Source organism: Dama dama, chromosome 18, assembly GCF_033118175.1.
Source record: "Dama dama isolate Ldn47 chromosome 18, ASM3311817v1, whole genome shotgun sequence".
NCBI lineage: Eukaryota > Metazoa > Chordata > Mammalia > Artiodactyla > Cervidae > Dama > Dama dama.
This window is the reverse complement of record NC_083698.1, coordinates 23643888-23660728: the sequence shown is the minus strand read 5'-3', so window position 1 is coordinate 23660728 and position 16841 is coordinate 23643888. Positions and strand designations below refer to the sequence as shown.

Genomic DNA, 16841 nt, shown 5'->3' with positions numbered 1-16841 from the left:
GGTTGCCATATCCTTTTCTATGGGATCTTCCCAACCCGGGTTTCCTACATTGCAGGCAGATTCTTTACCATCTGAGCCACCAAGGACGCCTAGAAAAGTTAACATTTTTACAGCACAGTACTTGATTTAATGTTGTAGTTGAAAGGTCATGTGACTACACCTCTTGAAAATAAACCTACAATTGCCTTCAGGTAATATACTGTGATCAGACCTGCCAGAAAACACACTGGTTTGCACATAAGAAAATCTGTAAGAATCTCAAGGACATTTATGAGAAGCAACAGTTGGAGGCTGCCAAGGCAAAGAGTGAAGAGGAGAACAGTAAGTGTATAAAAACCGAGACCATAATACTTGTCAGTAGGAAGAGGAAGGATCAATTATATTAACACAGGACACACAGGAACTGCGTCTTCTCAGGGAACCAAGGAAGAAAGACTGGTGTTAACAAACATCAGGATTACACTTACATATATCCTTCTTTTGAGTCTCTGGGATAATGTACAGACTATAGTCAGCCTAGATAGCACTAGAAAATGAAAAATGTAAAATTCTGAGGAATGGTGTTTATTCCCCTTTCTACTTTGTAAGTCATGAGACTGCTCTGGAGCCATGTGACTCTTAATGAGTAGTTTACTTATATTTTGCTCACAAAGGATTTTAAGGTCTTTGAATAAGGAAATAATTAAATTTCCCCTAATGGCTACCTGAAGATTTTTAAGATTGGAATCCTTTAAATTTCTTACTTATGAAACTGCAGGTAAAATTATGGAGTAAATTTATAAATTACAAGTTAACTTGCACAGCTTAACTTTCCACAAGTGTGAGGGTAGTGAGTTCCATATTATTTTTCCTCTCCTTTCCTCATAAAGTGTATGACTCATTTTCATCAGAAGCAGTGAATTGCTTCGGCAATGATTCACATATTGGAGAAGAGAACCGCCCACACTCTTACGACCCACCCCAGAGGATATAGGATATGTATCACACATTCTGGGAAGTGATAGGTTGCCAAAAGGTTACCTGGGTGATTCTGATACTAAGCATGCTCATCTCTGTTCCTCAAAGGACCATGTCCCTTTGCCACCTGGTGGAGAAACATATTAATGGAAATGGATGATTTGTAGAAAACTGCAATCATACCAAATAAACTGGTATAAATGGATTATTAATAGGATAGTCAGGCTTTCTGACTATCTCGCTTTCTCCTGTTTGCTGGACTAAACCGTTATATCCTGTGTGTTGAAAGCGGTGTGTAACGGCTGGTTACATACTCAAGAAGCTGTATGGGAGAGTTGTCAGTGGATGAGAACTTCTGGTTGTTAGACATCAGACCATCCCACACACTATTGTACTCCTTTATTCTCCACAAATGTGCGATAGGCTTTATTATCCCCGACTTTATAAGGAGACAGCCTTGGATAGGCTTTTACCTAACCAAGCATGTCAAGCTAATTCATGGCAAAGCCGTATTCGAATGTGGATTTTGCTTGTCTACAATCCTGATTTCAAGGCCTGGGTTCAAATACCAGTTCTCTCATTTTCATTAGCTGTGCAGCTATGAGCCAGTTAACCAACCCCGTCTCTTCTGTTTCCCCGTTTGTAAAAGAATAACGCTAATAGAAAACTCCCCCTTGTGGTTGTTATGAGGATTCAATGGTTTAACACACAAAAAGTACTTAGAAGAGTGTTTGGTGCATGGTAGAAGCCAGATGACTTTTTTTTTCTTCTTCTACTTTTTATCAGATAGCAAACTTGATGTCAATTCTAATTGTGTTGGTGAAGAGCGGCCGGAGGAGGCTGAAACGACAATCTGCCAAGAGGATGACAGTCCTAAGAATTCTGAGGAAGGCGAGAAAGAATCCCTGCAGAGTGATGCTGGGCTGGAAGGCTTACACGAGGCTGCTGTAGGTCCGCAGGTGTCTGAGGAGTAAGGGCCAGAGCAAGTGTCTGAGCAAGCGCGGACAGTCCTCACCTGGCAGGTAGCTGGGAACTCACACGATTGCGTCCTCCTTAGCTCCACACCTGCCTGCCACTGTGGCGGGATTCCACATTTCACAGAATACGTGCTCTCCAACAAGACCCTGTCCACCACGCCCTGACTTCATACTGATTCGTTCTATAATAGGACAGATATTCCTAGAGAGAAAAACTTTTTTTTTTTCAAAATGCAGGAGAAACATTTCTATTCCCTTTCTGAGGCAGGCTTCCCAGCAGTTGTTCTCAAAGGAAAATAAATTTCCTTTTAAAAAAGAAATATATGTTCTTGGGAACAAAGAGGCAAGCAGAACAGTTGTAGGAGAGGAAATTTTCAGGAAAAGAAAAATTTTATAGCCATACAGATGGGTAGTTAAAAGAATCATAACTTATATGTAAATAAAATGCTTTGTATAAATAGCATTTATGGTAAAGTGCTACTTCTTAAGATGCAATGAAATGAAGAAAACCTACATGTTAAAGGAGCTCTGACATAGTTCAGCTAATGGTAGTTTTCTATAGAATTTATCCTGAGCAGACTGAACTTTATGTAGTTCCTGCAGTGACATTTTATCTACAGTATTTGTACCTTCAGAAATGTCAGATCCCCCAGGAGGAACTAAGGTATAGCCACAGTTATCTCAGCATGTGCATTAAAAAAAGATGTTTGATGAAACTGTTGGTTAAACAAAGGCTGAACATACTGTGTCCACAGTTACTATAAAGCTGATTCATGTGCCATTTTCCACTTGAAAGGCTGTGACCTTCCTGTAAGCTTTTCATGGAGTGCTTCTTGTCCACAAACTGATTTATAACTGTCATTTGTAGGCTGTGCTGGCATCGGTTTTTAGTGTCTGAGTATTTAAATTGAGCTAGAGTGAGATTTGAAGATAGTGCTGTGTTTCAAAGTTCCCGTGTGTTGATTGTAAAATAAATTGTGCCTACTAATAGAGCCAATTTAAATCTTTTTTCATAGTTTATTGCTGTCAGGGGGTGGCAAATGGTAAAGAAATATTAGAGAACATAAAACATTTTAGGAAACAGCAAATACTGGAGAATACAGTAATAATTATTTTAATATTTACAGTTGTGAATCAGAATGACAAGAACTCTCACCTCACTTCACTGATCAGATCTTCTGTCTTGCTGCTTTTTTTCTTCTTTACACTCAGTTACTTTTCTCCCAGCCCCAACACGTACATCTTCTGTTAACCCTGTAGCGTGCTGCTGTAGGAAGACTTCTTGTGAGTAAAGCACTGTTTAGGGTTAAGTGGGTAGGAATTCAACAGGCAGATTTTTCCTGCACTTGTGAATCATGACAAGCCCCTCTCCTCTATTGAAATCCCTCAATCTACACACACTGATGAACGTTTATCTTTGACTAGAAAAATGGCCCTCCCAGGCCTTCCTCTTCCACAAGTAAATTTTTAACCCGAGTTCACTGATTTTAATTACTTTTTGGGTATGTGGTATCATCATGGTCCCTGTTTTTGGATAGCATGAAAGGTTATGAAAAAGCTGAAGGGAGTAGGAGAATCGAGATGTGGCAACGTAGAGGAACTTTTCTCTTTATTGAGATGAATGCTAATATGAGTCAGAACTCCAACAAAACTACAGCTGACATTAGCAGTAACTTTCCAGTTGGACAAAGAGGACTTCAGATATAAGCCATGTCAGTATCAAAAGTTCTATAGACATATTTCAGGGAAGGGTTGGTCAGAAAGTGGAGTTTTAGAAAAATAAGGTTGGTTCTGATGGTATTCTTTGTCATAAATAACCAAAAATAGATGATTCCATTATAACACCATCAAAACAGGTGGTCATCCAGCTACCTTTTCTTTCATTCTTTTTTTTACCGTATTGAATTATTTTCAATATGCCATCAAGAAACTTTTCTCAAAAACAAGACCTAAAGGATTAGAATAGTCTTACTATTGTAATATGTCTTGTACTCAGAGCTGATATAATAGAATATTAAATTAGCCAATGGGTTTTTTCGGAAATTGGATTGTGCTTTTTGACCCAGTGGTGGTTTAGTTGCTAAATCGTTTCTGACTCTTGCAACCCAATGGACTGTAGCTTGCCAGGCTTCTCTGTCCTTGGGATTTCCCAGGCAAGAATACTGGAGTGAGTTGCCATTTCCTTCTCCTGGGGATCTCCCAAACCCAGGGATCAAACCTGGGTCTCCTGCACTGCAGGCAGATTCTTTACCAACTAGGTAATAATAATAGCTAACACTGAAAGCTACTGTATCTCTGAAGTTATTTTAATATTCACAACAACCCCATGAATTAGGCTTCATTTTATACCCTCACAGCACAGATAAGTAAGTTAAAGTCTAAAACGGCCCACTCAGTCATCCAAAAGTACAGAGTTGGAACTCAACAAGGTCTGCAGTTTGACTACAACATTGTACACTCTTCATATGTTACCACTGCTGTAGTTTCTCTGCAGACATGAGATAATAATAGAGCTCTGTAGACAAGCCATTATTTTATAGGATGAGGTGGGTAACCCCTCAGCCCTTAAAAAGATGACTGATTTTAGTCACCCATCATGTTTATGAGTTTACTTGAGTTTTAATGTTATTGGATATTAAACTTAACAGAAATACTTGAGTAGTTCTGCAGTGTTTTTATCTTCTTAGGGCCATCTTCCCTGCTTCTGAAGCAAATCAGTTCCCTTCTTGAGTGGGAGATAGATGTCTTCCTAATCTCTCAGTTTTATAACAATCAGTAGTGACCTGTTTTGTTGGCCACAACGAGGCCCATCAGAGTACCTCTCAGAGATTTTACATTCCTGAATCCAAAGAAGAAGGGTTTTTGTTTGTTTCTCCCTTGGGATGATCATAAATTATAGGGATTCAGTTCAGAAGCTGACATGTGGCGGTACCTAGGAGAAGGCAGCCACAGAGTACATACAGATGAGAGAGGGATACAAGGAGGGAAGGGTGTCGAATTCACTGGGTTCTGACATGGTCCACACTGGGTTTGCTTCGTTTGGTTACATGAGCAAATTTCTCACTTGGCTTTCTATAAATCAGAAGCAAAGAACTAAGACTTTATTTTGGGGGGCTCCAAAATCACTGCAGATGGTGATTGCAGCCATGAAATTAAAAGACGCTTACTCCTTGGAAGGAAAGTTATGACCAACCTAGATAGCATATTAAAAAGCAGAGACATTACTTTGCCAGCAAAAGTCCGTCTAGTCAAGGCTGTGGTTTTTCCATTGGTCATGTATAGATGTGAGAGTTGGACTGTGAAGAAAGCTGAGCGCTGACGAATTGATGCATTTGAACTGTGGTGTTGAAGAAGACTCTTGAGAGTCCCTTGGACTGCAAGGAGATCCAACCAGTCCATCCGAAAGGAGATCAGTCCTGGGTGTTCATTGGAAGGACTGATGTTGAAGCTGAAACTCCAGTACTTTGGCCACCTCATGCGAAGAGTTGACTCATTGGAAAAGACCCTGATACTGGGAGGGACTGGGGGCAGGGGAGAAGGGGACGACAGAGGATGAGATGGCTGGATGGCGTCTCGATGGACATGAGTTTGAGTAAACTCCGGGAGTTGGTGATGGACAGGGAGGCCTGGTGTGCTGCGATTCATGGGGTTGCAGAGTCGGACACGACTGAGCAACTGAACTGAACTGAACTGAAGACTTCCTTGAAAAACTTAATGGAATCAAATTTCAAAAGTTAAATGTATATAAATATAATTAAAAGGAAAACAAAGGCATATAAAAGTTTTGAGATTATATGCTCTTAGAAAAAGCACAAAGGCAGGTCAGGTTTTGGGTTACAGTTACCATTTTGGTTGGAAAAGCTACCACTGCAAGGTGTTTTTGCATCTCTTAATGTTTATTTTGGAAAAGCATATCTGTTTGCAATTGTTTAGAAATTAATATTGTTTATGTAAGCTGTGATAATATTAAAGCATCATTTGCATGGACAAAAAGCAAGATCTTAATTTAGTAAAAACAACTTTCTTCTTCCTGCTAATAATGATTGAATACTTTAGCAGATAAATAGATTTCCCCCCAAAAAGGTGGCTCTAGTTTCTATGTCCTTTAAAGACAAAATTCTAGTTTTATAAATCAATAAAGGCATCTTTTTAAATGGTGATCTTAATTTGTCTGCGATGAATCAGGTAGCTATGTAATTGATCAGTTCAGGGCAGTGTAGCTAGCAAATTCATACACTTACATAAAACTACTTAATCTCAGGGATGATGTCAAATGACTAATTTTAAATGTGAAAAAATTGTCAATTCCAGAAGAAACCATGAATGAATTTTTAGTGACTTTGGCATGAAGAAGGCCTTCTTAAATGTGACACTAAACTCAGAAGGCACAAATGAAACTAGTTCAGCTACGTTAAAAAAAAAATCTGAACACTTCTGGGAAGATAGTGTATATATACTTTTCCTTATTCCTCCTCCTAAGTAAGACTGAAAACCCTGGACATTACATATAAAACAAACAGAAGAAGGCAGACTGGCTAGGCCCCTCAGGACCAGGCAATGATACTTGGGTTTTTTGTCTGTTTTCTTTCTGCCTCATATATCACAGATTTGAGGCGAGAGAAGCCAGTAACATGGAAACAACAACCGGAGGCAAAAATAAGCTCCAACAAACAAATGTCTGCTCTGTGGATTTGGGACCCAAAACTGAAACATCAAATCATACCAGAATTTCAAGTCTGCACCAGCCTACCCTACAAATTTTGGACTTGCCAGCCCCGCCCCCAATGGCATGAAGCAATTCCTTAAAATAAATTGCTCTCTGTAAATACGCATGTACCCAATTGATTCTGTATCTCTGAAGAACCCTAATAGACCGCATGTCCTAGTTTGAGCTGCTAAAACAAATGACCATAGGTTAGGGTGGTTTAAACAGCAAACATTGATTTCTCACAGTTCTGGAGGCTGGAAGTTCAAGATTTGGGTGTATTAGCATGGTCAAGTTCTTGGTCAGTGTCTTCCTGGTTTACAGAGGGCCACTCTACTGTGTCCTCATTTAGCAGAAAGGGTGTGCTAGCTCTCTGGCCTCTTACAAGCTTGCTAATCCTATTATTCATGAGGCTCCGCCCTCATGACCTGATTGTCTCCCAAAGGCCTTACCTCCAAGTACCGTCACACTGGGAATTAGACTTGAATGTGTACATTTTGAGTGAACACAAACATCAGTCTCTGATGCTAGGTATAGTTCCTAAGGGGCACAACTACTCTTGAACAACATAGGGGTGAGGGGTACCCACCCTCCCAGAAATCCAAGTATAACTTTCCAATCTGTCCTCCATATTCGCAGTTTCACATCTGTGAATTCAACCAACTACAGAGCATGTAATACTGTGCTACATATTGGGGAAAAAATCTGCCCATAAGTGAATCTATGTAGTTCAAACCCAAGTTGTTCAAGGGTCAACTGTAATAGATGACATATATTGAGCACTTTGAGAAAGCCACTCTACTTAACACGTCACATACATGATCTAGTATAATCCTTGCAAGTCTGTGAAGTAACATTATTTTAAAGAAGAGGAAATTAAAGCCTCTATAGAAATTAACTAACTTGTCCAAGTAACATAACTGGTAAGTGGAAGAGCTAAACTAGATTGTCCAATTCCAGAGTCCTAGCTTATAACCACAGCCCTCCACAAATCTATGTATCAGTGTTTTCTCTTCCCCAGTTAAAAGATCAAGTGATGCATCCTGAAATAAACGTGCTTCCTCTCAGACTCACTTGAATGGGTCTTTGTTGTTTGAAACAAATAACTTAATTAAAGAGACTCAATTGTGCATTCCATTTTGGTAGAGTTATAGATTATTTAGGTAAGGATCATGTATTTATTTTCTCCTTCTCTCCAAATGATATTTGATGTACTGTTTTCCTGTCTTGGAACTAACCGGCCTTCATTCTTGAACCAGAAGTACCTGGTATTGAGGAGTGCATTTTAAAACAAATCTTTTTCATACAAATGAGATATATTTTCCATTAGTTCTCTAAAAAGATTAAGTAAAATTTGTTAGACATATTTTTGCAGTTGGAATAAATTTTTCTTCCTTTTTAGTGATTGTGGGATTAAAAATAACTTTTTTCTTTTTTTTTTTTTTACTATTCTTTTAGTGGTTAACCTGAGTATTGCAATACCCCATCCTCCATTTACTGCAATCTAATTAAAAAGTAATACTGCTTGTGCAGTTTATGAGCCATCTTAAATCTGAGCCAAAATACACCATTTCCATCCTGAAATAGATTGTTGCTCTGCCCACCCAACATTATTGGTTGGTGGGTCTCATGGTACTCAGTTCATGATAAGTTCAGCCCAGGCTCCCAGTTCTAGAATGGATGCAGCACCTTTCCTCAAACTGATCAGTGACTAGCTCTCTGCTGCTGATGCTGTGACCCTTGAAGACCGCACTGTAACCCCACTCAGCTTCCCAGAGGCTTCACAAGATACCGTTACTTACAACAAATACTTCTCACATTATAGATTAGGCTGGATATTGTGTTACTTGGGGCTTCCCAGGTGACTCCGTGGTAAAGAACCCACCTTGCCAATGCAAGAGACACAAGAGATGAGGCTTCAGTTGCTGGGTTGGGAAGATCCCCTGGAGGAGGGCATGGCAACTCACTCCAGTATTCTTGCTTGGGAAATAACATGGACAGAGGAGCTTGGCAGGCTACAGTCCATAAGGAAAGAGTTGGATATTACTGAGCGATGGAACACACACACACACACACACATTGTATTAATTATCTATTCCTGTATAGCAAATTATCCCAAAGTTTATCAGCTTGAAGCATCAGTAAGCATTATCTCATGAAGTTCCTGCAGGCCAAAAATAGAAGCAGCTTGATGGTGTGATTCTGGCTTGGAGTTTCTCAGGAGGGTGTTACGAAGCTTTCAACCAGGGCTACAGTCCTCTGGGGCTTAAATGGGATCTGGAAGGCCCACTTGCAAGGTGGTTAACTGGGTCTGGAGGAAGAATTGTAACTCACATAGTTGTCAGCAGAGGACTTATTTCCTTACTTACTTCTGGAAGTAGGTCTCAGTTCTTCACCACGTTGGTCTCTCCAGAGGACTGCATAAGTGTCATGACATGACAGCTGGCTTCCTGCAGGTTAAGTGAGAAGGAGAGAGAGGAAGAGAACATTTTGATTCTTCCTGTGAAGTAATCTTGGAACCCACCATGCCATCATTTTTGCCTTTATATCAGCCACTCATGAAACTCTTTCTTTTCTTCAGCTGTAACCTCCTGCCAACCACCACACCAGACTCTGCAGATGCCAGCTGTGCACAGAATCATATGTGCCCACAGGGAAAAGGAGGCCACAGATGCTTGGCGACGTTCACTACTCCCTCTAGGGCTTTCATCTCTTGCTTTTGATTTCAGCCCCACTTCTACAGTGTGTCTGTGGTACAGTGTGATAATGTCTAGGCACCATCAGATAAGGGGACATGTTGCTCTGCTTTTTATCTAGCTTTCATCTAGCTCTTGAGCTTAGCTGGAGAAGATCAGCAATATATTTTGGGTTACCTTACATGTCCAGTTTTGTGTCTCAGCACCAGGCAATTGCTGGAAACTTTTCTGGTTTTGCTTCCCTCTTACGGAGCGCTGCTGGGTAGGCCAACCACAGATCATAAGCTCACACCCAGAACTGATAAATGCCTCCAAAGGTGAGGACGAAAGTCATACCTTGTGTTGTGGTCATATAGTGGAATACTATATATATCAATGAGCACAACAGAATTATTGCTACCAGCAACAACATGGGTCTATTTTACAATGTGGAGTAAAAGAAGCCAGAAAAAATAATTCAGCTTCTATGGTTCCATTTATATGCCTTTCAAAAACATTAATATATGGTTTAGAAACCATACTAATATATATATTAATATCTAATATATGTGTTTAGAAACACAATACATGGCTTAGAAATCAGGATGATGTAGTAACTGGTCATTGGACTGGTAACAGGAATGAGGAGGTTTCTAGACTACTGGTAATGTTCTATTTCTTGATCTAGGATGTACGTGTTCATTTTTTTGAAAATTTGTTAAAACTTATGATTTGCGTATTTTTCTATATCCATGTTTAACTTCGAAAGAAACTTAAGAGAAAGTGTAGGAATTATTTTTCCTTGGTGTTTCTGTTTACATTCTAATGTTTCAAATAACACCACAGTAAATAAAGAATATGCTAATCACAGAAAAGTTTAATATATAACTGAAAACTGCTAAGATTTCTAGAAACACCAGGGGCTATCTCAGTGTGATTGTAAGCATTTGGGCAGGCCCTGTGTCTTTCTCTTCAAGGTATTTTTCCTCTCGTGTTGGCACCGTGTCCCAGTTCAGAGAGGTGATAGACATTGCCGATCGCTTCATGGACCTTACAAAAACAGCATCTTCTGGGTCATCAAACATAGTTCTGCAAAAATGGCAATTATGTCAGGAAAAAATCAATTAGACCAAAACACATATTTAATTTAAAGGCATCAGTGCCATATTTTTCTGTTATTTGTAGTATAGTACCACTGACAAATGACTTTCAGGACAAGTAACACTGTTTTTATTGTATATTTTAAAAATACAATGGACATATTTGGCATCAGCTATAATAGATGTCAATATAGATGTGACTATTCTTGCGTTCACGTTTAAAGTCAGTGGTTAAATGAAATGATTAAAATATTTATAGCTATGATATGTATTAGTATCTTATATACAGTTTATTGAAACATTATTATTTCTCTGCATTATGCTACATTTTATAAAAAGTGCTTGGAGATAATATTTTTCAAGACTGAATCCAAAGAAAAAATTCCTTAGTGCAAAATGAAAAAGAATGATGATTTTTAAAATTTATCAATATTCATAAATTAAGATTGTTTTCATAGTTATGAACTGTTTCTTTTAAAAATATAAATTCCAGTGCATATAAAATATTAATAATTGTGCTCACTGAACATATTTGGGGGAAAAGTAAAAAGGAAGTAAGGACCTTCATTTTTAATATCAGGTAATTCTTAAGTTTTATTTTTTTATTGTTACTTCTAAGATTTTGTGTTTTTCTTTTTTAACTTTTTTCCTAACTTCTCCCTCCACCTCACTCCACCTCTTCATTTATTTTAGGTTATAATAAGAATATTAAAACCCCTAAATATATCAAATATAAATATATAGCTTGAAATCATTAATCACTGGAAGACAATGTGATTTTTCCTATCGAAGAGTGAGTCATTTTTTAACTCATTAAAATTCATTTGGGGAAATGGGAATAATTTAGGGAATCACCACAATTATGAAATAATATAATAAAGTTTAAAAATCACTTACTTGTCTACATTATTCGCAAATGCAAAGTCTGAAAAAGAAATTCTAAATTAGTATTTTTCAAATGTTTATTCAGCATTTTAAAACAATGAAATAATGCTATAAAGGAAAAAGTCTAGAGCATATGTTTCTGGGTTTTGAGCAGTCGTTCAGATAAATAGTTAATAGTAAATAGATAGTAGTAGATAGTAGATTGATAGTAGATAGATAGTAAATAGATAGATAGAAAATAAATAGATAATAGTAAATAAATAGTAAATAGATAAATAGTTCAGTTCCCAACCCCAAACTGAAATTTTCTCTCAGATATAGAACCTTAGGTGTTTCTAATGTCTTGAGGCAAATTCTTTACTACAATACATGCCTCAAAACTGAGAACAAAATGCTGTATCAGTTTGGTTACCAATGGAATCCATGTGGGGATTTTTATAATTAAGATACTGAGTCTCATGTGCAGAAACGGAGCCTTTTTCTTTTTCAGATAGACACTTGCATCTGTAAATGGACTAATAGACCAAATGTGGAAAAAATATTTAGGGTAGTTTAAGCCACTTGGATTCTTGGCATTAACTTCAAAGAAACAGAATAAACAAATCCTAGGTCATATACATCTTCCCTAGCTTTGGAGCTCAAAGGCCAGTCCTCAAAGCTTGGATTTCCTATGGTATCTTCTGGAGACTGTCATTGCTTTGTTTATTCCTCTCCAGAGGCCCAGTGCCAGGCTAGGGATGGAATGTACCAACACCTGTTGGACCAGCAAAGCCCACAGTCTGAGCTCTTGCCAACCCACAGGCAGCAGGGACACTCTGCCTTAGGAGAGGGGTTCATGGCATCGTTCCCATTACAAGTGGCTGGTGCAAGTCTACCATTTCTTTGCTGATCTCCCCCGACTCTGTTTATATTTTCAATTACAAAAAGCTCACATTTTGCTCATGATGAATATAAACAAAAAAACTGTAAAGTCAGATTCCCCTTTGACCTTCCCAGTTCCTCATATCAGCAGTATCACTGTTAAGTGTTTTGTATGTATACTTCCAGCCTCCTGTGTGCGTGTACATGTGCACTCACATACATACACAGAAAGATTTATTTGCTGACAGAATTCTAATTTTGTCATTACTCCGCATTATATTGAACTTCCCTGGTGACTCAGTTGGTAAAGAAACTGCCTGCAATGCAGGAGACCTGGGTTTGATCCCTGTGTTGGGAAGATCCCCTGGAGAAGGGAATGCATTATATTATTCAAAATGCGGGTTGTTTTTTTTTTTTTTTTGTACTCAAGATATATCATAGAATTATTCTTTAATCCAATAGTTTGTATTGTAAGGATGTACCATAAGTTAACTTTCAATGAGTGACCATTTAGACTTTCTACTGTTTTTCTTTTACAAAAAAATGTTTCAGTTAGCACTTTATATATATATATATATATCTGTCCATGTGTATGCAGATACTTTTGTAGTAGAGAGATTTCAAATTTAGTTGCTGTATTGAATAGGTTGCATATTTTTTAGGTGCATGGGTACTATCACATTGCCATATGACCTTGCAAGAAAGTTTAACTAGTTTACACTCCCACCAATTATGTATGAGTTATGCTTCTGTCTCTGCTCCACTTCACCAGCTTTTCCAGCATTTGCCTAACTGCAGGATGAAAATGGCATCTCATTGTTTTAATTTGCACTTACTTGCTCACTAGTGAGGCTGATTGTTGGATGTCTTTATTTATTTCCTTCTATAAATGTCCACATCTTTTGTCACTAGTTTTCAAATTGATTTATAGGATCCTTTGACATAATGGGCATTAACTTTTGCCTATTGTATATATTGCAAATATTTCTTCCAGTTGTGTTTTTTAATTTTATTACTGGGATTTGAAGAAATTTCAAGTTGTCCTTGCTTCTCAAGCTATTTGGAATACAATTGATTTCTTTCTCAATTTAGGGTGAAGAGTAATAAAATCAAAATGTGGTGTTACAATTGCTTTATAAACATTTTCAAGTATAGTTTATTTCCAATGAAAGAATTTATCATCCTCAATGTGCACATCACAGTAAGAACAAATATAGAAACTGTAAAACTATAGGGCACAATTTTAAGAGCTTACATAGGGAGTTCAACTAAGTTCATTATAAATGTTTGGTTTGTGGAAAATGAGGAGATTGATAGATTAATTAGGGTCATGCTGTCAATATGGGGGAGGGTTATAGTCAACCTATCTACAAATTAAGAATGTGGATTAAGAAGAAAGATTTCAAATGCAATGAAATACTCTCTCTATCGTTTCTTCCCTAATTTTGTTTTTGGAGATTTGATATGAAAGAAATGTAAAGCTCTAAAGGTAGTACTCAGCTATCCTCCTCACCCTTGGAAAACACTCTAGGCATGATAAACAGATGGGGGCGGCCTTATATTGCTTGTTAATAGGTGCATTAGTTGTTTCTAAGAGTGGAGATTTTCTATCCAGAGGTTTCTTTTCTACTACAGCATGGCTTATCCTCCCACCCCCCACTAATCCAGTAGCATTTAGTTTGAGTGTTAGCTTTTACCTGAACGAAAAGAAAAACCAAGTGCCTAGCCAATAGAACAGTCCAACTTATCATGCAGCTGTTACGTGTCAGATCAGATGTTGCAGTGGTTTGCGTAATAAGCATCCTGAAAGCCAAAAGACGATGTCACCCCCATTTTAAAAATCAGGAGGCTGAAGCAAATTCATGTCCAAAACAAAACGTGTAATACTAGCAGAGCTGGTGTTTAGATCCAGGAGAATCTGATCCTAAAACTTGTTTCTTGCCTCTACACTGGTTGTTCTCCTAGAGGGAGTATGCATCAGAATCACCTGATAGGCTTGTTAAAACATAGCTTCCTGGGTCAACCCCGAGTGTCTAATTCAATAGATGTTGTTTGGGGCAAGAATGTGCATCTGCAGCAACTTACTAGGTGATCTGCTGCTGATTTGGGGGACCACACTTTGATAATCATTGCTCTGCACTATAGCCTTCTGCATCCAGAACATGTCCTCTAGGTATTTCTCCTATTCTATGGGATATACAGAGGATTGAGGAATATGTCAAATTATACTCTGTGGAAACAATCATACAAATCGAGGCATTCTGTAATGTAACTGGCCTGGTCCCTTCAAAAAGTCATGGGAAAAAAATGGAGGCTATTTTGAATTAAAAGAGACTGAGATGGTTGGATGGCATCACCGGCTCAATGGACATGAGTCTGAGCAAACGCCAGAAGGTCAGGGAACCCTGGCATGTTGCAGTCCATGGGGTTGCAGAGTTGGACACAACTTATCGACTAAACAACAATGAAGAACCACAACAACCAAACGTAATTGTGAACCCTGACTAGATTCTGGTTTGAAAAAGCAGTTGTAGAAGTCATCTTGGAACAAGTGGGAAATTTGAATATGGATTATATATTAAATAACATATAAAAATTAAATATAAATAAGTTGTTTTTCTTAGGTGTGATTATGGCATTGTGGCCTTTTAGAAGAATGTCCTTATTTTTTAAATTTACAGGCCAAATTATTTAGGAAGGAAATTTCATTATGTCTGCTACTGAAGCATTTAAATGGTTCATCAATACTTGATATTTTTGAGTTTACATAAGAAGTAAAGCCTCATAGATGAAGGTGAATATGGTAGAATATTAATTGTTGAATACACATGGACATGTATAAGTGTTTAATGTTTTTTCAACCATTTCTGTTGGAAAAACTTTGTGATAAAAAGTTGACTTTTCATCTTGATTTTGCCGTTTTTTTTTTTAATCTTGCTCATTCTTGAATAATAATCTAGCTGGCTGCAGAATTCTTGGTTGACTATTTCTTTTCCTTAGTATTTTAAAAGTATTAGATCACTGTCTTCTGATTTCCATAATTGCAGTTAAGGATTGTGTTGTAAGTCTATAAATTATTTTTTTGTAGGTAATCTACAATTTTCTCTCTATTTTAGCCTCATTTTGCCTTTGGTGTGGATATTTGTTGCTGTTTCATGTCTTTTATGTTTTTGAATTAATTTTGTCTGGTGAATCTAAGGATTTATAACATTTAACAAATTTGGAAAATTGCCAGCCATTATCATTTCAAACATTACCTTTGGCCCAATTTCTCTATTTTTCCCTGTGGGATTACAACATTTATTACTAAATTTTTGTAGGAAGTAAATATTATTTCCAAATGTCTCCTTATCACCTCCTTCTTTTTCTATGTTGCATTCTGAGTAATTTCTTCAAAACTATTTTCCAATTTAAGATTTTTTCCCTTTGTTTCTAGAAAATCTATTTGGTTATTTTTCAAATATATGTTGTCTCATTAGCAAAATGTCATGAGGAAAAGGCTTTTTGTCTTTGCACCATTTTTCATCTCCCCATGTGATACCTGGTGGTACAATAACCACTTGGCAACCGTAAAGCACATTATAAGAATCACAGAACAAAAGATAGATGTATTCTCAAACACTGAAAACATCATTTAACTTTACACTAACCTTGGACACTTTGTTGTGTGTGCAAAGTAAAGCTCTATTTGCTTAAGTCACTGTAGTTGGATTTCTGTTACATACAAGAAAATTAAATTCCAACTAATGAATACATTACTGAAGATACTCAAGTGATACTTACATATGATCACATATGATCACAGTGTATGAGAGTACAACCAAACAACAATGTTTATTTCTGGATGGAGGAATTGCAATGATTGTTATTTATTTTTAATATTTTTCTATATTATCGAAAACTTATAGCCTTAATTCATGAAATTGTCCAGAGTCATTGGTAATAGTAGCAATTGCAGCTTATTTCACTGAGCCCTTTATGCTGTGCTAGACATTGGGGTGTGGACTTCAATGTGTTATCTCATTGCTATCACATTATCTTATTTAATTTAATATACACAAATGATGATGAAGGTTGCATACTTAATTAGGCTAATAAAATTAGAAAATATTTCAGTATGTAAGTGCTTAGCTTACTGTAAATTGAAGTTATTATAATCAAATTAACCAAAAGCTTGTGGAGTTTTAATTTCATTTTTTTTCTTTTTTCAAAATACCTGAAGGTACTCTCTGTGCTGGTTTTTGCTTAAATGGTGATCGAGGATCCCATGAGGCATCTACTTTTCCTCTGAATGCTATTGACTGAACAATATGAGCCTTTTTATGGTTAAAAAGCGTAATCATTGACCTTCTTTCCTTTTCTGTAACTTCTGACAAATGCAAAAAAGTAATGTTATTGCATAGCATTATAAATAGATATGCAGAGTGAGTAAAAAAATAGAATTTCTGTCAAAAATGGATTTGTCCTAACTATGTTGTATGTGAACATCCTGTCATAATTAATTTGTAAAAACTCTACCAAGCTAATTCCTTAATCTTACAAGCTCAATATATGTCCCTCATGTCACAGGGCACAGATCTATCTTATCTCATCCAGACATTCTAATGCATCACCATGGATGATCGAAATTACAACTGTGCTACACTTCTTCTTTTCCTCAAGGTTATGAGGAAAAAGAAGA

General features: G+C 37.2%; 2 protein-coding genes across 3 annotated transcripts in view; one reads left to right on the top strand and one right to left on the bottom strand.

Moving 5' to 3' along the window:
• ANKMY2 (ankyrin repeat and MYND domain containing 2) overlaps positions 1-6092 on the top strand; it is a 42029-nt gene extending 35937 nt beyond the window's left edge. For both annotated transcript variants that reach the window (XM_061165013.1, XM_061165014.1), the window contains 2 exons: positions 192-321; positions 1744-6092. In XM_061165013.1, coding sequence (XP_061020996.1) covers positions 192-321; positions 1744-1931 — 318 coding nt within the window. In that variant the 3' untranslated portion in view covers positions 1932-6092. The remainder of the gene's footprint in view (positions 1-191; positions 322-1743) is intronic.
• A 1645-nt stretch (positions 6093-7737) lies between these two features.
• LRRC72 (leucine rich repeat containing 72) overlaps positions 7738-16841 on the bottom strand; it is a 50637-nt gene continuing 41533 nt past the window's right edge. The window contains exons 7-9 of the mRNA XM_061165018.1: positions 16377-16529; positions 11312-11339; positions 7738-10403 (exon numbers count right to left, since the gene is read on the bottom strand). Of these exons, the coding sequence (XP_061021001.1) occupies positions 10238-10403; positions 11312-11339; positions 16377-16529 (347 nt within the window). The 3' untranslated portion in view covers positions 7738-10237. The remainder of the gene's footprint in view (positions 10404-11311; positions 11340-16376; positions 16530-16841) is intronic.